Source organism: Bos mutus, chromosome 3 (assembly GCF_027580195.1).
Source record: "Bos mutus isolate GX-2022 chromosome 3, NWIPB_WYAK_1.1, whole genome shotgun sequence".
Taxonomy (NCBI): Eukaryota; Metazoa; Chordata; class Mammalia; order Artiodactyla; family Bovidae; genus Bos; species Bos mutus.
This window is the reverse complement of record NC_091619.1, coordinates 109,826,756-109,848,866: the sequence shown is the minus strand read 5'-3', so window position 1 is coordinate 109,848,866 and position 22,111 is coordinate 109,826,756. Positions and strand designations below refer to the sequence as shown.

The following is a 22,111-nucleotide window of genomic DNA, read 5'->3' as shown; positions in this document are numbered from 1 at the left end:
AAAATGCAAGGTCTGACAACACATGAAGTTGAGGGAAAGTAGGAATTCTAGTACTCTGCAGCTAGACACGCCAAAGGGCACACAATCCCAAAGCAGGGAAATTTGGTAGCATCTAGCACAACTCAGTCATTTATTCTCTCACCTAGCAACTCGACTTTTAGAACTCTATCTCAAAGATGTGTGTTTGTGTGTGTTAGTTTCTCAGTCAAGTCTGAATCTTTGCGACCCCACGGACTGTAGCCTGCCAGGCTCCTCCATCTATGGGATTTTCCAGGCAAGAATACTGGAGTGGATTGCCATTTCCTTCTCCAGGGGATCTTCCCGACCCAGGGATCGAACCTGGGTCTCCTACATTGCAGGCAGACTCTTTACTGTCTGAGCCACCATCCTAAAGATACACTGGCAAAAATATGAAAGGACATATATATATGCACCAGGCTATGTAAGGCAGCACTATTTATAATAGCCAAAGAATGGAAACAAGCTCAAATGTTCAGTGCTAGGGAGCTGACTGAATGAATTGGAGTAATCAACAAAATGGACTAGTTATGCAGCTATAAAACAAGAATGGGGAATATTCTGTGTAACATCATGGAGTAGTCCCCAGGACATTTTATTAAGCGAATAAAAGCAAGATACAGTGGTAAAAGCAGGGGTACCGTATGATTCCATTTGTCTAGGACAAGGGTAGGAGACACACACACCTTTACTCATATTAATGGTCAATGAAAGCGCAAAACCCAAAGACAAAAGATGACCTATGGATGGAGGGAGGGGGGTGGAGCAGAAAGGAAAGGGACTGAAGCTGGACTCTCTTAGAATAGGCCTCCTTTTAGAGGTTTAGCTTTGGAACTATGTCAATATTTTACATAAGTAAAAGAAGACATATGTGGAATCTGGAAAAACGGTGCTGATGAACCTATTTGCAGGACAGATAGAATAAAGATGCAGATGTAGAGAACAGATGTGCGGACAGGGGGTAGGAAGGGGAGGGGATGATTTGTGAGATAGAAACGGACATATGTACACTATCAGGTATAAAATAGCGGGAACCAGCAGTATAGCGCAGGGAGCTCAGCTTGGGGCTCTGTGCTGACCTAGATGGGTGGGATGGGGGCTTGGTAGGAGGAGGACTCAAGAAGGAGGGGATATATATATATATATATGTATACATACAACTGATTCACTTCTCTGTACAGCAGGAACTAACACAACTCTGTAAAGCAACTATACCACAATAAAAAGCTTTAATTTTGATAAGCAATTTCTTAAAACTTAAAAGCAGTGTAAAATCAACGAACAGAAAAAAATCAATGTCAGTCGGTAACATAATTATACATAAAGAAACTAAAGAGATTTTTAAAACACAGTAATGTGATAGTTTATCCCTAGTAGGATGTAGAGACCAGAAGAATTGAAAGGAAAATCACGAAAACAATTTTCAATAATCATACAGCTGTCCGTGGCATTGGGATTACAATTCTGAGACTCTTGGGTGGATATTAGGGGACGGGAACTTGGATTACCAGCAAAAATGAAAGTAGACACAGCGATGATATCAGGGAAGTTCAGTGAAAAAGAAAAATGCACTTACATTTGAAATGAAACGAACCCATGATGCATTTTAGCTTTTAAAAAGTATTTCTTTTTTTTTTTTCTAATTTTATTTTATTTTTAAACTTTACATAATTGTATTAGTTTTGCCAAATATCAAAATGAATCCGCCACAGGTATACATGTGTTCCCCATCCCGAACTTAGCTCTGTTTGTTGAAACGGTTTAGAAACAAGGACCTACTCAATGGTAATAAGCACTGCCAGTACCCAGATTCTAAATATCATTTCTCACTAAAAGGAACCAGGACTCCTTGGAGAAATAGCTGATTGTAGGTCAGGGACAGAAAATGTACAAGATGAGTTTGGGCCAATTTCAAAGCGCTCCCTCTGGCCAATGGGATGGTTTGAGTGCTGAGCAGAGTAACAACCGCAGTGCATTTAAACGCATACAGTACGTTTAAATCCTTTGGATTGCAATGATATTAAATATTTTTCAACTTAGGAAGATGCTAGAGTCAACCCATTAAGATTAAAAGTGGTAAATAAAGGAAAATAATTAAGTATTTCTCCTGTCTTTCCTTTATCAACTATACCTCAGGGTAACCAAATAGTTGTTGGGGGCAAGTTTTCTGTGTTTCCACATATAAAAGAAGAGATAAAATGCTACTATTTTGTAATCTCTAGGCTATGATCGTTGATGGCTCCTATTAATAATATCACCCAAAGAGTAACAACTAGACATTACATGTCTCTGATGGAGGCCCAGAGCTCTGCTTATAAAACATTTTGGCCAAAAATCAGAACCTGAATCTGATTAGGCTTCTAGATCTTACTGCCAATTAAAGGAAATGTAAGCGAGAGAGAGAGGATCATGTTAAACAATCTCCTAGGGATGTAATCACCAGAATTCAGACTGCAGGAGACTCCTGGGGTAAACAACCTGCCTTCCTCAACAGAAATGCCGCGAGGGAGTGGGGCTGCCACCTACAGAGGACGCGGGGTGCATCCGCCAATGGTAATGCTTCAGCCTCACCAGGGTTCTGACTTAAAATGCTATGAAAGAAAGGATTAGAAAGAGAATCAAGGAAACTTGATTGTGTTAAATAACTATCTTCATAATGTTAAAGACAGTAGTATTGAAGTTCTATTTTAGAGTGTTCTTTTCCTCTATTAGAGATACACACTAAAACGTTGATTACATATTATGCCTGAAATTTGCTTCACAATAATCCCAGAGGAGGGTAACGGTGGGAGATACTGGTAACGCTGGGGTATGAATGAAATGAAATAGGCCATGGGTTTATAATTGCTGCAGCTGGGTTATGGGCACATGGGGTTCACTATACTACTCTGTGTTTGAAAATTTCCATTAAAAATGTTAGGCTGATGACTTCCCTGATTTCCCAATGGTAAGGAATCCCCTGGGCAATGAGGGGACACGGGTTTGATCCCTGGCCGGGGAACTAAGATCCCACATGCTACATAGCAGTGAAACCCAGGCACTGCAGCTACCAAGCCTGAGGACCACAACTAGAGAGTCTGTGTGCCTCACGGAAAAGATCCTGTATTATGCAACCAAGATCCTGCGTGCTGTATCGAAGATTCAGCGCAGCCAAATAAGTAAATAAAATAAAACTTAGAAAGAAGATATCCCTTCTTCCTTTTAACATAATGTTAGGCTGAAAAGAAGGATATGCACACAGGCACACACACATGCATACAGGGAAAAGACAAAAAAAAAAAAAAAAAAAAAGAGGGTTCTGCCTTGAACGGGGAGAAGGATTCAGCAATAAGAGGGACCCGGTGCCTTATCCCAGTGCCCAGTAGAGTAGGTGCTCAATAAATGCTTGATGGAAGGAATAAAATACTGCATTAGGACCCTGCAAAGTCATAGGCTGAAATCTTAACTCCCACATGACTGGTTTTGGAGAGGGGACTTGAAGGACACAATGACGGTGAAATGAGGTCACAAGGTTGGGCCCTAGTCCAAAAGGACTGCTGTCCTTAGAAGAAGAAGAGACATCAGGAGTGCACGTTCACAGAGAAAAAGGCCGCGTGAGGACACAGCAAGACGGCGGCCATCTGCTAGCTAAGGAGAGAGGAATTGGGAGAGAGCGGCCAGCCCTGCTGGCACCTTGATCTTGGACTTCCAGCAGCCAGAAACATGAGAAAACACATTTCTGTTGTTTACATCACCTGGCTTGTGGTATGTTGTCATGGCAGCACGAGATGGCTAACATGCTGGGCTTCTGACAAGGGGCTGGGGTCCCCCGGGAGGGAGTCCCCACCTCTCCTGACCTCAGATGCTCCAGGGTGAAGGGCATATGGGATGGGGATGGAGTAGAGTGACCCCAGAAACACAGGCTCACTGAGCTCTCACAGGGCGCCAGCCACCAATCGACGTGTGCTCTGCTCTTCCTGGGTGTTCACCCTCACAGCAGAATTCAGGGTAGGTGCTGGCCTCAGCCTCATTTCCAAGTTGAGGAAATGGGAACAGAGGGCCTAGGTAACTAGTCTAGAAACACACAGCAGAGAAGTGGCAGAGCCCGGATTTAAACCTGGGAAGTCTGGTTGGGTCTCCTTGTGAGTCCCTTGGACTGCAAGGAGATCCAACCAGTCCATCCTAAAGGAGACCAGTCCTGTGTATTCATTGGAAGGACTGATGCTGAGGCTGAAACTCCAATACTTTGGCCACTTCATGCGAAGAGTTGACTCATTGGAAAAGACCCTGATGCTGGGTGGGATTGGCGGCAGGAGGAGAAGGGGACGACAGAGGATGAGATGGCTGGATGGCATCACCGACTTGATGGACATGAGTTTGGGTGAACTCTGGGAGTTGGTGATGGACAGGGAGGCCTGGCGTGCTGCGATTCATGGGGTCGCAAAGAGTCAGACACGACTGAGCGACTGAACTGAACTCAACTCAACTGAGTCTGGCTCCAGAGCCTGCATTTCTAACCACTGCGGGTGGACACGAGAATGCCCACCCTGAGCACTGCCCTCACGGGGCTCTCCGTGTGACTGTCTAGAAGCCGTGGAAGCCTTTTCCTCGATTCCCTCCAACCACGCCTCCCCACAGCCCCTGAATCCCTCACAGCTCATCCTCCACCATTCTGTGGTCAAACAAAAGGAGCGTGAACTCTGGAGTCAAACAGACTGCATTTGGTGGTTCAAAGCGATCGCTCTGGTATCAAAATACCTGGACTTGGATGCTCATCCTCCCTTTCACTGAGCTGTGCGGCCTTGGGCAAGTTCCGCGCCCACTCTGTGCTTCAGTTTGCTCAGCTGTGAAGGATCCTAACAGTACCTCCCCCATGGTTGTCAGGAGGATGTAATAGAACAGTGTTTGTAGAGCACATGGCCTAGTATTTAGCACATAATAACTGCTCGATTATTACTAGCTGGGCGATCTCAGGCAAGTCAGTTCACCTTGCTGCTGTGCAGATTTCTCATGCATAGAGAGTGACATCTTTCTCAACAAGAGGGACCAGAAGATTTAATGAAACATTGTTAGAAACTCAATAACTACCCTCCTTCCTTAGAAGCCCAAATGACATCCCACCATCACTTAGTTCCCTCTTGTGGGAGTGGGGAGAACGGATTTTTCTTTTTTTATAAGAATTTTTTTTAAGTATAAAATTAACACATTAATTTTACATACAGATAGGAAAAAAAAATGTAGACGTGTCTACACAAAACAAATAGGCCATTTTGCTCTGGGATGTGGGCCTAGGAAATGAATATTTCCACTTTAACTTTATTGCACTCGTGTAGCATTTAAATTTTTTACAACCATCAAGTATGAGTTTAAACACGAAAATACATACTTACTGCAGATAATTTATCTTCTTTTCCCCCGTGTATTTCTTTTAAACAGCATAGTTTTGAAAACCCAGTTTGAGAGTCTTTGTCTCCTAATAGGGAGTTTAATTACCTTTATTATCGTAACTGATGTGTTTGTCCTGCTGCTGTCATCTTCTTTTATGCTGTCAATTTATGATGCTTCTGTGGGTCTTGTTTTCTTTGTCTTTTGCGATTGGCAATATGTTTCCTTTTGTTTTAATTTTCTACTGGGATATGGAAAGTGGAAAACCTGCTCTTCATCCTATTTGTAGACGCTTTTAAGTCTTTGACAAACAAGTTTGAAATCATATTCTCTCTAGTGATAGAATTCAAGGAAATTACAGTAACGGAGTAGCCAAGAACCTGGATGTGGATTCTGGTTCTGTCACTTACAAGCCGGAAGGACCCTGGGCAAGTGACTTGGCTTCTTTGTGCTTTAAATGGGACAATTACAACACCTACTTCCTAGACTGGTACATGGCCGATATGAGGTGACACCTTTAAACACCCATCATAGTGCTGTATGAATCGGTCCCTGCTTAAAAGACAGAGGAAGAGACGAGCGTGGGGGTGAGAACCACATGTTCCTTTGTAGCTGCTTCACTACTTGGAAGTCTTTGCTAGGAAATTCCTGATTTTAAATACACGGATCCCTTATGTCCTCTGTTCTGTAGATCAGGGGTCAGCAAATTACAGCCCAGGGACCAAAGCCGACCCCTTCATTTCTGTTTTGTCAAAGCTGCTTTCCCATAATGATGGCAGAGTTGAGCTGAGACCGTAGGGCCCTCAAAGCTGAAAACGCTTCCTAGCTGGCCCTTTAAGAAAAAGTTTGCTGACTGACTTCTGCTTTATATCAGCCAGATGATCATCCTTCTTTCTAAATTTAGGAGAAGAAGCCATTTTCTCCCTTGTCCTATTACAGCCTCTCAAAAGCTAAGAGGCTCTCAGAATATATTAAAAGACTTTTTAAAAGACCATTAGCTTCCACGTTTAATTGTCCACAAGGTGGGGATACTTAATCAAAAACAAAACTAGAAAAAATGGAAAGACAAAGATGCTGGTTACAAAGCAGGATTCTTCCAAGACTTGGCACAGGAGGGAAAAGGGCCAAGGAGGGCCAGATTCCAGGGGCTTCTTAACCAGTGTGCTCCACGGTTTCAAGTCCAGACTTGGGCAACCTAGGTGGTGTCCAGCTCTCACCCTGGCCCTCTGATCTGCTGCTCCCCAGGTCCCCGAAAACCATGGTGGCATCAAATGCCCATAATTCTAGGAAGACCGAGCAGACTTTCCCTGGTGCCAAGTCAGCCTCTTTCCACCAGAGTGCCCCTTATTTCTGGTTGCCCACTGTCCCCAACCCTAAGCGTTTCCCTCCCCAGGGACAGAATGAACAAGACAACTGTAATTTCAAAATTAAGACTCTGCCTATCAAACAGTAATCCTCTTTAAGGTCCACGAACGAAGGCCGAGTTCTCTTGGGCATTCACTCGTGGTCTGGAGTAGCTCACTGCTCCAGCAGAACTGTGGTCTAGGGGCAGCTGATTCAGGAGGGTGGGTGGTGGAGAGAAGGCTGCCTCTCAGGGGGGTCAGCCCCACTGGGACTGAGCCCCCACAGGCTCAGGGGTGCTGGGGTCTGGGCTTTTGCCCCAGAATTCCCACAGTCTTGGTGGGGAAAGAGGACCAAGCTCCAGGGAACTGGTAAAGAAAATGTACTCATGGTGAGGCCCAGTGTCTGATAGAGTTCTCTGCTGCTGGTTTAAGAGGAACAAGGGAACCAGGAGAAAAGAGAGACCAGGTGAGCAGGAGACAGCGGGGAAGATGTCCTGGGCGAGACGGACCGGAGGAAAATTCAAGAGAGGAGGTTGAGGAGCACGATGGAGAATGAGGGGCCTAGCCTAAAGGGAAGGTGAGACCCCAGACCAACAAGCCCCCAGACCCTGGACTCTGTCTCATCCCCAAAGACCACCATCAGACACTCGTGTTTACCCCACTGCTGACAGGGAGGGAGTTACCCAACCCATCAGGTCCACAGCTGGGCGGGGGCGAAGACGGGAGTTTCATGCTTCTCTAACACCAAAGCTTATGCTGTTTCCAGAAGAGCTCACTCGCTGGGTAAAATGGCAGAGGGGGCTGGGGGCTGTGAGGGCAGGACGGCACCTGTCTGCCACGAGCGGGACAGGCATCTGGAAGGATGAACCCACCATACGCTCCCCAAAGTGGACCGCTACTCTGCTGGGCCTGGTGAAGGAATGGTTAATATCAGGTGAACATCACGCTCGCTGCCAACACTGATGGGGCACTGCCTCTCTGCTCACGACCACCCTGGGAGAGGGCTCCCCTTCTTAATTGCACTTTACAGATGGAGCAATTGAGGCACAGAGAAGTCAAGTCACTTACCCCCCGGGGCGACTCAGTGGGTAAGTTTCAGGGAGAAGACACAAGGCAGTCTGATGAGAGTCAGGGCTCTGGAGGCCATTAGGGAGGCTCTAGCCTAGTTAAAAGGTCATTCATTCATTCATTCAGTGATTCATCAGCCAGTGTTGACTGAGCACCTAGCGGGTGTCAGACCATAAGCCAGCTGTGGGGATACAAGGCCGAGGAAGGTTCCCTAACCTCACGGAGCTTACCAACCAGCAAGAGCATGGCCAATACTTATACGAGGCGCTCCGCCTATGCTGGGAACCGCCCTTTACATGTGCATCTTATTATCTCCCCACTTTTTTTTCAGCTGAAAATAAACAACAGAGATTTAGAGGGAAAAGGCAGCTTGCCATGGTTCCAGCCCAGGTCCTTCTGACCTGAAGGCCCCACCTTGATGCCAGACCCTCTGCCACAGGCTCTGTACTCTTGGGAGTCTCCCTCCCCACCCTCACCTGTCAGCTCTTGGGGCTGTGCCCCCTTTAAGGCACGCCCCATTCTTTGGGCTCCTGACCTTCCCTCTTGCTGGCTGGGGTGCTCAGAGCTGGGTCTGGGGACTGGGTATGGAGAGGTCCCTTAGGTCTCACCCTCTGTCCATCATGGGAGATGAGAGGAGGAAGCTTTCTGGCTCCCAGAAGGAAGGAGCCACAGCCCCTGCCTCCTCCTTAGACACCATCACTGCCTTCAAGGAGTCCGTTGTTCACAAGTATTTATCAAGGGCCTGTTCTGTGCCAGGCATTGTGCTTGGTGCACACGTCTGACATAATTCCTGCCCTCAAGAAACTTTATTTGTGTGTTCCATAACTGAAGCTGGGTAGACCAGATGGCTGGTCCCTGAAATTGCGTTAAAACCTGTCTGCATGGCAAGGCAGCACTGAGGAGACACCACAACAATCTTGTGCCTGCTTCAAGCTGTGTGTTTTTTTTTCTGGCTGGTCTGCCCCTAGTCTCCTGGAGATTGACTGCAAGGATATCAAGGCAGTGTTTAACAGAGGCACCAAGGCCAAGCCTGGGAGATGTCCTAGGGAATTGAGGGAAATTAGCGTGTAGAGTCGGACACGACTGAAGTGACTTAGCAGCAGCAGCAGCAGCAGCGTGTGGAGACAAAGAGTGGAAGGCATTTTGAAAGACACGCAGACTCACAGCACTGCCAGGCTGCTTCAGGCTGATGGCGCTCCCTGAAGGAGCTGAGAGCAGGGCTCCTAACTGCTGTGGTATTGAGAGCATTCCCAGTTGAAAGAAGAGGTGTTTTTTGATGCCTGACAGTCTAGATCCAGCGTTTCTCCAGTTTAATCTCTGGTTATAACTCAATTTTCTGTGCAATGTTGTTCTATAAAGACTCGACCATTCCAGGGTGAGGGTGAGAGGGTGGTCCCCAGTCCCGGGAGAGGAGGACCACCGGGTTTCGGGCTGCTCGGTCCCCCTCCTCAGCGTCTCCGGCTGCCAGCTCCGCCCCCCGCCCGCCCGCAGGCACGCACCTTCGCACCGTAGCACCGCGCTGTTCCAGACCACACTGCCCTCCTTCAGGACACAGGTGATGGTCTCCGAGCCCTGAGTCCCGAGGAAGCCTTCGTCGCAGAGGAAAGAGATGGAGCTGCCCAGCTGGAGGCTGTCACCGAACCGCTTGCCATTCACTGGGACGCCAGGATCGGGGCACTCATTGTGTCGGAAGGCTGTGCGGAGGAAAGTCAAGGACGTGATTAGACACAGCTGGTGTGCAGATGGACTCCCAACCAAAAGAAGCTTCAGTATGGAGGCCAATCCTAGACTTCCCCCACTTTCCCAAGGGACCGGCATGCTGTGGGGAGAGCTGTCTGCCCTAAGCCACACTGAGTGTAAAGCAGGTCTTGTTGAACTCGATGTCCTTCTTCCCTGAGCATCTAGTCCAACCTCATTCTAAAGCACATTTATAGGTCAGGCAGCGGGCTGTTTGTCCTGTCAGCTCATCAATATCAAATATCGATTCTGTGAAATGGGTATTATCACCCCACTTTACAGATGAAGAAACTGAGGCTCAACATGGTAAAGGAGTAGATCTGTGTCCTCAATGTCAAATCCATTCTATGTGCCCCTAATTTCAGACAGGGGATCACTTACGTTGCAGGGGAGCTGGACTCTAAATCCTGTGACAGTAATAGACATCGGGTACCATAAAGCACGTGCCCTGGGATCAACCCTGTCTGAAGCCATTCCCTTCACTTTCTTGCCTCAGGCCGCCTCTCACTCCACCCACGTGGTTGATCATACAGTTGGCGGGTGGAGAGGAAAGAGTCAGAACACTTGTGGGTTTAATCAAGTTCTGCCTCTTATTAGTTACATGGTTCTGGGCAACTGATGTCATCTTTCTGAGCCTCTGTTTCCTGACCTATAAAATAGAGATCATACTTCACAGGTTGGGTCATTCTGAGATAGCAATAACATGAAAGTTGGTTTGAATTTGCAAGTGGAGAATGCTGGGTGCAGCACATGACAGGTGGTGAGTCCTCTTTAAGTCTGGGTTCCCTTCTTTCTTCCTGTTCCCCACCTTCCTCCATCAGGGGTGCCCAGTTCTCATAGTCAAGTCTGAGGCTACACCCTATTTGCATCCTGGCTGTTTTAAGGAGAGTGGCTTTCCAGTGAAGACCAGGCTCCACGGTTGCGTAGACATGGGCTATTTTAAAGAACTCAGTGTGGAGCCCTCTGAGATTCCCTAGTGACTGAAACAGTTGCACAGTCAGAAAGAGAAGCAGCCATGGAAGCTGTCAGATCATCTAGCTGGAGGCAAAGCTGGCGATCCTTCCTATTGCGGCTGGGCCGCAGGAGCATCTGACATGGAGATGACCATGAGATCCCTGCTGAGCCCCGATGCAGTCCCCTTCCCTCTGAAATGCAATTTAAGTCAACCTAGACTTCTGTCTCCCAAACTTTGCTTATCAGGAACTGTGACCATGAGCTTGCCCTGACATTTAGAAAAAAGGGCTGGGGAGAAAAGTGGTGCATGGGGCCCATAAGTCCAGACATTTGTCTACTCAGAACCCTATCAGTCACACACACACACACACACACACACACATGTTCACACTGCACAGGGATATGGAGCTATCTCCAATGTCTCAGAGCAAATGCTCTAAGTCAAAGATTTAAGTACTGCCCAGTTTTACCTGCGTCCTGTTTCAATCTCAGCTCCCTGGCAGGTGAAAGGGGATGGATCTTAACCTAGGAAGCTGATGTCGTGGGGCTGGGTGTGATGCCTGCAGGATGCTCAGTAAACATCAGTCACTGTCATCAGCGTTCAAAACTCTCCACGTGGAAGAAGAGTCAGTTTACTCTAAGGAGCTCTGGCGGTGGAAGCGGGATCTCTGAGCCTTGTTACAGGGACACGGATTTCATGTTAGCGTGTTAGCGTGAAGGGAAACCCGAGAGCTGTCCAGCTGTGGAGAGTGCTGTCTGGGGGTGAGGAGCTTCCTGACACTGGGCACATTCCAACTCTGCCCAGATGATCATTGGTTGGGACGTGGTCAAGGAGACGCACACGCTGTGGGGGAGACTATACCAGTTCGTGAACATTTGCCCACGACTGTGGTTGCACTAGCTGCAACAGAACCATCTCAGAAGCTTGTAAAAACTGTAGATTCTAGGGCCTCCTTCCTTAGACATTTTGACTCAGCAGGGCTAGAATGGGGCCCAGATTTTTCCCTTGGACAGTAAGGAAATCAAACCAGTCCATCCTAAACAAAACCAACCCTTAATATTCGTCGAAAGGACTGATGTTGAGGCTGAAACTCCAATACTTTGGCCACCTGATGTGAAAAGCTGACTCACTGGAAAAATGCCCTCATGCTGCGAAAGACTGAGGATGGGAGGAGAAGGGGACGACAGGATGAGATGGTTGGATGGCATCACCGACTCAATGGACATGAGTTTGAGCAAACTCTGGGAAATAGTGAAAGATAGGGAAGTCTGGTATGCTGCAGTCCATGGGGTCACAAAGAATCAGACACGACTCAGGGACTGAAAAACAACAATCCAGCTCTATCTGTGTAAATGCACAGAAAATTATCTGATGTTTGTAATAGTGTTCATCTCTGGCGGAGGGGGATCTGAGGTGGAGGTCAGCACTTCTTCCTTGAACTGGCCTGTTTTTGACTATTGACATATCGGATGTGTATCACTTTTACATGATGGAAGAATATTAGAGAGGAATGCAGGGTGAGAGTTTGATCCTCAGGTTAGGTTTGTGGCTTTCTGCCTCTTTCTCCCAAGAACTCAGCATTTGCTTCTCTCCTGGAAAGTGGGGACCTACTAGGATTTGGTTTTCCTTGGAGACTATGAGACTTTTTTTCCCCCCAGGTCCTCCATCAGTATACCCATACTGCTTTGAGCTTGTAGGGTCCTTGGTCCTCCCCATCCTGGATAAGCAGGCTTCCCTGGGATGGCTCTTACTCCTCTTCCCACTCCCACCAAGGGGAGGAAAGATCATTTAGCCATTCATGAATCTTTCCACTCAATAAACATTTACTGATCCTCATGACCTACCAGACCCTGCACTGGGCAGAAGGGAGAGAGAGATAAGTAATGCGTATCCCCATCTTTCCAGAGCTCATGATCTCATGGGAAAGTGGGGATGACGACAGATTGTCTAAAGCCAGTGCTGCAGCGCTAGACTGTGAAGACTGGGGAAGGCAGGACTGGGCTGCGTTTCCTCCTGCTCACAGGTGATGGGAAGAAGAGCGCCCTGGGAGAGGTGCCCTTGGGAAGACGGACTGTTTCTAATCCAGTCCAGTGTCCCGAGGAAGGTGTTGAGGGAAACATCAGAGAAGCATTCTAGCTTCAGTGGTCCCTTGGAATCTCGGGTCTCCAAAGACCCCCACTTGGCACCTGGGGTCTTCAGCTCAGCTAGACCCTGGGGACGGGTGGGACAAGGAAGCAAGACCTCTGTGCCAAGTGGGGCTGGGTGGAGATAAGTTCTATTAGGAAGTGCCAAAGGGACCAGCTCTGGGTGTCCTGTGTGCCTGGGGCAGGGCTTGCTTGGGGACTTGCATTTCATAAGCAACCTCTGGGAAAGGATCTGGTTAATTGCCCAGGGGGACCCAGCTTCAGCTCCTTCTGACAATTTTCCGTCGGCCAAGTTCATCGGGTCTGTAGCTGATTCTACCCTGCTCAGTGCCTCTTGCTACCTTTGGCAGCTTGCTGTTTCCAGCGTCCAAACTTCTGCCTTCACCCCTAACCCTCTCTACAACCCCCTGAGACACAGAAATGACAAGAATCACTGCTTCAGTTTGCTTCTAGAGAAGGGGCCCAGGGTTAAAACCAGAGGTGACAACTTTGGGACTGGGGCTGGGAGGAAATGACCCCAAAGCAGGCTCAAATGAGTCTCAGAGCCAAACAGAAACACTGTTCCAGACCCTTGTTTCTGATTTGACTGTAGGGATAGGAATTGGCAAAACAAAGTGTGAGCGGCCTCATGGGGGATACATGAAGTTGGCAGTGAGAAGGCATCCAAGGGCTTGGAAGAGCACAGCAGAGAGGCGTCAGTAACCAGAGGAGGACGGCAGGGCCCTTCCTGATTCTAGCTGGGCTTTCTAGGAGGGGGAGGGTGGGGAGGAGAAATGGGGCCCCAGGCTCCTTTCACATTACATGACGCATCTATTAGAAATAAAGGCTCAAAAATGAGTGAAGCCACAAAAAAGAGTGCCTTCTGTTTTTCCTGTCATGCTGGAGCCCCATGCCTGGCTCTGCAGTCCTTGAAACTGGTCCACCCACACCACCACTGGCCTGTGCCCTGCACTGGACATCCTCAGAGGGACAGTCAGTGGGGGCCACAGGGCAGACTCACTGGTAAAGGTGATGTTGAAGCCTCTCTTCCCCGTGGAGTGGTCAGTCTGGAACTCGAGACGGGCCACGTGGCCACTGCTGGTGATGGAAGAGGGGAGCTGGTTTCCCGAGAAGGTGCCCAGGACGGGGGCCTCAGCCGTGGCCCCATCCTTGATGACCAGGAAGTCAAACTGAGGCTCCACGTCGATGTCATTGAAGGCCAAGTGGATGCGGCTCTCGGGCCGGGCGAGGATGAGCCAGACGCAGTGGAGGTGGTTGCCATAGTCCTCTGGGTAGTTGGGCGACAGGACGATCCCAGAAGGGCTGGTGAAGTTGAAGAAGCAGGAAACTGCAAGAGAAGAGCCATGGAGGTCAGTGAGTGTCCCTGGCGCTGTGCCCAGGCCACTGAGGGCAGGCAGGGGGGCATGTCCTTAGTCTAAAAGCAATAGAGAGAAAAGGTGACTGGGGTTTGGCTGGACTGGCTGGGCTCTGAGCTCTAGGCAGCAGACGTGCTGGGTTTATGCTGCGTGTGGTGCTGGGAAGGGTCCCTCTGGCACACTGTGGGCAAGGCGGAGCTGCTCTCCTGGCCTTCCTGCCCTTGCGGTGAGCCGATCCCAGGAGTGTCTGCTGCTCTCAGGCCCTCCTGTTGGGGAAAAACCACCATTTAAGCTGAAGTGGAGTCCCAGTGCCTGGTTCCTCTTAGCTGGTGGTGATCCCCCAGAGTGGTAACCAGGGTAGAGATAGTGCCACTCCATTTCTGTCCTTTAAACCTTCTCAGTGGGGAAATGATTGTGCCTTGAGGATTCTGGCAACTGGGAAGCTACAAAACTATGCTAAAGGAGATGACCAGTAGGCACCATCTTTCAGAGACCAGAGCTTTGGAAGAAACTGGCAGAGAGAGGGAACAGCACCTTATCTTGAAGCCCCACCTACTTTCCAAGGATCGACTCTTCTGAAAATCTTGATTTTAAACCCTTGTCATGCCCGTAACTAACAGACTCAGAGTAAGTCTGAGGCAAAAGAAAGTGTTATAAATGGAAAAACAAACACTAAACCAATATTAAAAAGGAAAATAATAGCATGAAAAAAATATTGCAACAAATATGCCAAAGAACAACTCTCAATACTGAAGTAGAGTTTTGTAATTTATGCAAGAACATCACCAAGATGAGCAAAGAATATGCTCAGAGGATTCATATGAGAGAAAATAGAATTAATGTGAAAAGGCAGTCCATTTGCCTAGGGGGAAAAACGAACAACTCATATTGCTGAGGCTTCATGGAAACTCATATGTATTTCTTGTCAGTTGCACAGTAAAGTTGATATAGTTCTGGAAGGGAGTGAATGAGCTCTTATCAACAGCCACAAAACTATTCAAATATTCTGACTCGGTAATCTCCAGGAATTAATTCAAAAGAAAGGAGCCACATGGACAAATATGTTTACAGTGACATAATTTTATTATAGAGGAAAAAATGTGAACAACCTACATGTCAGCCCAATAATGTGAGGTAAATTATAGCCTTTAATGTGGTGTGGTTTGAATGCAATCATTAAAGTGATAAATATGATCCTGTAGAAGGAACAATGTTAAACATTTTAAAGTCAAACAGTACATCATAAAATTATATGTACACTTTGGATTATAGCTAATAAATATTTACATATATGGGTAAAGACTGGACATGAGCCCCCGAATAAAAACTGTATTAGGGTGAAAGGTTTGGGGGTGATATTTTTCAATGTGAAAGCAATATTTGATTTTTCTGATTGCAAAAATGATATAGGGTCATTGAAACATTTTTTTAATATATAAAGTGTAAAGAAGATAAAAACTAATATGGACAAAAATTTAAATGCCTTTATAACATTTATAGTGATGTTGGATATTAATAATACTGAAATTAAAGTATGATATTGACTTATTAATTATAATGAAGTGAAAGTGAAAAATAATATTAAAACCATGTTTGCAAAAAAATAAAACAACACAAAACAAAGGAACTGGTGATTCTTTCTGTTGAGTTTCTCCTTCCTTTTCCTGAGTCTACCCACCTTTCCCTTTTCTGCACTGGGTGTTACTTTTCCAACCTGCTACTCAAAGCCCTCCCATCAAATTTAGCAAAGTGAAACTAGTCCCTAGGACACATTCAGTCTCATCCCTGTAATCTCTGTGTTTTATAGGTATGGAAAGTTCGAGCCAAGGGGAGAGAAGGCCATAACCCCATTTAAGATAAAAGACACTGCAGCTCACAGAGATTAGGTAACTTGCCAGGCTCACACAGTGAGTAGACGGTAGCAGGAAGTTCCAATCCATGCAAATCCTTGCTAGTTCAAATCCACCTGACTCCAGGGGCCAAGCCCTTAGCCCCCCAGCAACACCGCCTCCCAGTATGAGAACAGTATTGCTCACAAGTCTAACAGATGAATCCTTGGCGGTATTCTTAGAATCGGCTAAAGATCCATTGACCCCAAGCATTACATCAGCCCTGAACTAGAAGCTCTAGTCTGGGCACAGATATCCTCCAACACAGCTATCCCACCCCTAGCTTTGTGGCAGTCCAGCTGGGAGCATAATACACATAATGAGGAATATGAAACCAACGGAGCCCACTACCTGAAGACAGAGAGAGGGTAAAAACCGCATGGCTTGCCTACTAGTAGAACAACATCAAGGTAGACCAAAAGCAAAGAAAAGCTCTACAATTTCAGAGGCACTGAAAGCCTGAGAACACATGCATTTGCTGCAGAGAATTTAATTAATGCCTGCTGAGTCCCCATCCCCACTCCATCACTCTATCACACATTTTCTTTATACCCTTTATCCAGAGTTGCCAAGTTGTAAATCTCAAGGGGCACCATTTTGAGCAGCTATATGTGGTAGCTCTTCCTATCACTCTTTAAAATTACCTTGTTCACTAGTTTCTTGATGGTTTGTCCTTCTCTCTCCCCAACACACACATATGTACTCCATGAGTGCAGAAATCTTGTCTGTTTGATTCCCCTGAATCCCCATGGCTGCCATAATGCCTGGTACATTATCTGTGCTCAATCAATATTTGCTGAATGAATCAACAAGTATTTAATGGTCGACATCATCTAAAAATGGGCTTCCTAGGTGGCTCAGTGGTATAGAATCCACCTGTCAAGCAGGAGATGCAGGCTTGATCCCTGCATTGGGAAAATCCCCTGGAGAAGAAAATGGCAACCCACTTCAGTATTCTTGCCTTGGAAACTCCATCGAGAGAGGAGCCTGGTGGGCTACAAGTCCATGGAGTCGCAAAAGAGTCAGACATGACTGAGCAATGAAACAACAACGATCTGAAAAGATAGTGACGTGAGTATACATGCCTCATATCCTGATCCTGTTCTAAGTCCCAACCAAAAGAACTGACCAAAGTCTGTAAAGCGGATACCTGTGTCAGCTCTGGAAACAAGGAAAAAACACTATGCCGTGATCCTCAACACATTTCTGTTAGACACAGTACAGATCTGTTCCTAAATAATTTAGAGTAGAAAAGGGTATGACCAAGCCAAACTGATAAACAGCAAAGACAACAGAAACTGCTTCCAGTATCAAAGACCTTGAAAAAAATATATTATCCATATAACATTAAAAAAACAGAAAACACTTAAAGATGTTTTCTACCCAACCAAGAGACGAATCAAAATGCAGAACTCAAGTATGGGAAAGTTATGGTTAATAGAAAATGAAAAAAAAAATGGCAATAAGCAAATAAACCATATAGTAAATAATCTAAATAATTGCTATAGACATAGTTAGAAAACAGAATGCAAGTGTAACAAATATTTGTTGGAAGAGAACATAAAAGATATTATTCCTGCCCAAACCCCAGGGTAAAGTAATGCAGATTAGTCTGATGTAAAGTATAAAGTTTGAAGCAAGGAGACATGCTAATTTTCTCATTTTGCAAGAAGTTCTGTTATATGGTTTCTGTGGTTAATTAGAGAAATATAGGTTAGAGCGTGTCTTTAAAGATGTTAAGTGTAATTAGTAATAGACTATAAAGTAGCTTATCTTCAAAATTACCAAAGGGGAAAAAGCAAAGCAGTTAATTTAGCAAAAAAATGGAATTCAAAGGAAACAACAAGGAATCATAAAGAGGAGAAATGTAAAATAAGATGCTAAAAAAGGGGGGAAGAGGCAAAACATCATTTATGATAATAAATGTATACAGGTTAATCTCTTAGAAAAATATAACCCTCATTTTGGGACAAGATATACTTTAAAGAGACTCAGAACAGTCAAAAATAAGGAAAAGGGCTAAGATAGCTCAGACTTCAGATTAGAAGAGTGTTACAATCTACCAATGCTCAGGCCCCAAGGAATCCTGTTTATTTGGTGATGTGAACCCAGTGCAACACAGGTTCTAAAGCTCCCTGGGTAATCCTAAGGTGCAGCTGGGGTTTGAGAACTACTGGTGAAGGAAAATGCAAACTATAAAAAATTAGTTTTAATAATAGTATTAGACCCTTGGGTGTTATAATATCATAACAGACTCTTAATGATCCCCCCCTTTTTGTTCAGGCCAAGAGACCCCTGAACAGCTCTCAGAACATTTCCTTTCACACCTAGAGAGACAGAGGTGATAAACTGGCAAATAGAGGTGACAAATAGGACAAAAACTTGGTCCTGTAAAGCTCAGTCTTCTATCCCAAGGGATAATTCAGGCTTGTTGCAATGAGGGCAGGAAAAAGGAGTGCGCAGTGTTCAACAAAGGTCTAATCTCTCTCACTCTGGAAAATTAGGTTTACATGTTACATCAGAAGGTTTCTCTTGGAGAACTTTCTTCTCAGTGTCCCAAATGAGGATTAAAAAAATGTATGGTGATTGGATCTCATCACTGTCAATCACCCAGGTAAAGGAGGGACGTGAACTGCCTTCTCCCTTTGGAAGTAGTTACCAGGTTGTGCTCAAGAATCTTGACCTTGAATAAGCCTTTAAAAGATTTGGACTTTTGAAAAATAATAAAGGTGGAAAACTCATTACCAAGTAGATGCATAATTTCTATGCTTAATATTGGATTATTATTTAATAGGACCTTGAGTAAGAAATAGAAGTTTTGTTGAAAAATGCTCTTTTACTCTCTTTTCTTTTGGTGTTGTCACTGCCAGTTTCAGGGCTTTCAAAATGGTAATTCAATTACTAGAGACCCAATGAGGCAAGACAAAAGCCAAAATCCAACGGTGACATTTAAAAAATGGATGATGTGCATATTCCAAAATGAAGATATGACAGTTATGATACATTTGGCCCAAAGTACTGAAACAGACAAAATAAACTATTTTAGAAAACATGAGAGTTGGATCAAAAATACTAACCTGATGTCAAAAGTAAATAAAGATAAAAAGGATCCATAGAATACTAGAAGTGGGTATATGTTGTATGAGACGTTGTAACCTGCAAACAAGGAACAGAACCTTCTTCACAAGTGCCTGTGGAATATTACAGAAATGGACTCTATACTGGACTGCAAAGAACTCTCTGTAAATGCCTCTAAAACGCAAAAAATGTTAGGACACATTTTCTATTCACAGTGCAAATAAACTAGAAATCAATAATAAAAGACTAAAGAAAAACTCCTAGTCAGCTTAAAATGTATAAAATCCTCTCCTAAGTAAGTTCTTAAGTTCAAAGAGGAAACAAAGGCTATCAATCCATATAGATTACTTATAATAATGATAATGATACTAGGCCAAAGCTGTGTTTAAGGGAAAATTAATAGCCTTATTCATTACTAAATAAAAAAGAAATACGTGAAACGAGAGCTCAAACTAAAAACATGCCAAAGAGAATAACCAAACGAGATTAAGGAGAGAAGGGAGAATAAACTTAATAAAGATAAAAGCAGAGAAAAGTTAATTGAAGAGACCAGTAAAAGAACTTCTCATTGGGGTCCTCAAGAAATAAAGAGGGAAGATATTTATACATAGAGACTGGATAATAAAATTAAGGAGATATGCCAATTATAAAAGAATAGTATGTACAACATACTAATAAAATTGAAATATTCACAAAACACAGAATTTCCCAGGAAATTTTAAATTACAAAAATTGTGCGAAGAGAAAAACCTGAGGAGACCAAAAAATATTTAGGGAGTAGGTAGTTTTAGGCCCAGAACTTTTAAATGTTAACCGAGCTGTAGTAGCCATGCTATTTAATTAATCTTGATACAAATATTCCCATAAGATAGCATGTGATATACATGTTCACACTCACCTACTCACACATCAATACATCCACAGTGTAAACATAATCCTATATGTAAAGTGCTATCAAATCAAATTCAGCCCTAAAACACTAAACAAACATGAGCTATAATCAACAAGTCTTTATTGATAGGCTGAAAAGAAAACTAAAAAATGAGACAAACTTTTTTTCTGGGTGATGACTTCATATTGTTAAAGTGTTAGTTGCTCAGTAGTGTCCAACTCTTTGTGACCCCATGGGCTATAGCCTGCCAGGCTCCTCTGCCAATGGGATTCTCCAAGCAAGTATACTGGAGTGGGTTGCCATTCCCTTCTCCAGAGGATCTTCGCAACCCAGGAATTGAACCCAGGTCTCCTGCACTGCAGGCAGACTCTTTACCATCTGAGCCACCAGGGAAGCCATGTTAAGATAAAAATTGTCTTCAAATCATTGTATAAATGTAACATAATTCCAGGCAAAATTTAATGCAATTCCAGGCAAGATCCACATTAATTTTTTTTCTGGAGTGATCAATCTGTTGGAATAAATAGGTAAAAAGATCCAATCACTCCTTGAGAGAGACAAGGAAAAAACAGCATATGAGGTGCTAGCTGGCATTCCAAGATGTCATATGTCTTGACCCACCAAGCCTCACAGTGGCCCTCTAAGATGAATATTATTATTATCCCCATTTTAGAGATGTAGAAGCCAAGTCTGGGTGTTCAAGTAATCTTCCCACTGTCACAAGACATGTAAGTGATGTGGCTGGGCTGAAAACCCAGGAAAGCTGGTTCTAGAGCCCAAGATTTCAACCATAATACCTATTTTTTTCCAGTGGCAGGGAGGTTTGTCAACTCAGATACTGAAACATACTATAAAGCTGCAATAACAACATCTGTATTGTTATCAGAAGAGAAATCAGTAAGAACCAAAAAAAAAAAAAAAAAAAAAAGAAAGTTCAGAAATGGACACAGACATCCAAAAATGTAGTATATGATAAAGGAGACTTTTTTAATTAGCAGGGTAAATGTTGCTTGATCAATAAGGGAGTCTTGGACAAATCGCTAACCAGTTGTCAAAAAAATAAATCCACATTTCACTCAGTATACAATAGAAATGCCAGAAGAAAATATAAGGAATATTTGCATAATCTCAGATGCGGGGCAGGAGTTTCTTAACATTATACCAAAGTTAGGAAATAGTATTTTAACTTACAGAAATGAAAGCTTTTTGGATTTCAAAAATCACCAGGCTTCCCAGGTGGTACAGTGGTGAAGAATCTGCCTGCCAAGGCAGGAGACACAGGAGACACGAGTTCAGTCCCTGGGTTGGGAAGATCCCCTCAGGGAAGGAGATGGCACCTCACTCCAGTATTCTCGCCTGGAGAATTCCATGGACAAACCAGTTTGGAGGGCCAGTCCATGGGCTCACAAAAGTTTAACAGTGAAGACCAAATGACAATCTCTTTAACAAGCGGTGCTGGGAAAACTGGTCAACCACTTGTAAAAGAATGAAACTAGAACACTTTTTTCTAATACCATACACAAAAATAAACTCAAAATGGATTAAAGATCTAAATGTAAGACCAGGAATTATAAAACTCCTAGAGGAAAACATAGGCCAAACACTCTCCAACATAAATCACAGCAGGATCCTCTATGACCCACCTCCCAGAGTAATGGAAATAAAAGCAAAAATAAACAAATGGGACCTAATTAAACTTAAAAGCTTTTGCACAATGAAGGAAACTATAAACAAGGTGAAAAGACAGCCTTTAGAATGGGAGAAAACAATAGCAAATGAAGCAACTGACAAAGAATTAATCTCAAAAACATACAAGTAGCTCCTGCAGCTCAATTCCAGAAAAATAAATGACCCAATCAAAAAATGGGCCAAAGAATTAAACAGACATTTCTCTAAAGAAGACATACAGATGGCTAACAAACACATGAAAAGATGCTCAACATCACTCATTATCAGAGAAATGCAAATCAAAACTACAATGAGGTACCATCTCATGCCGGTCAGAATGGCTGCGATCCAAAAGTCTACAAGCAATAAATGCTGGAGAGGGTGTGGAGAAAAGGGAACCCTCTTACACTGTTGGTGGGAATGCAAACTTGTACAGCCACTATGGAGAACAGTGTGGAGATTCCTTAAAAAAACTGGAAATAGAACTGCCATATGACCTAGCAATCCCACTGCTGGGTATACACACCAAGGAAACCAGAACTGAAAGAGACACGTGTACCCCAGTGTTCATCGCAGCACTGTTTATAATAGCCAGGACAT

The 22,111-nt window shown here is 44.6% G+C and overlaps 1 protein-coding gene across 1 annotated transcript in view; it reads right to left on the bottom strand.

The window, feature by feature from the left end:
- CSMD2 (CUB and Sushi multiple domains 2) overlaps positions 1-22,111 on the bottom strand; it is a 275,213-nt gene that overhangs the window by 233,285 nt on the left and 19,817 nt on the right. Inside the window, 2 exon segments of the mRNA XM_070362524.1 lie at positions 9,293-9,487; positions 13,630-13,956. Of these exon segments, the coding sequence (XP_070218625.1) occupies positions 9,293-9,487; positions 13,630-13,956 (522 nt within the window).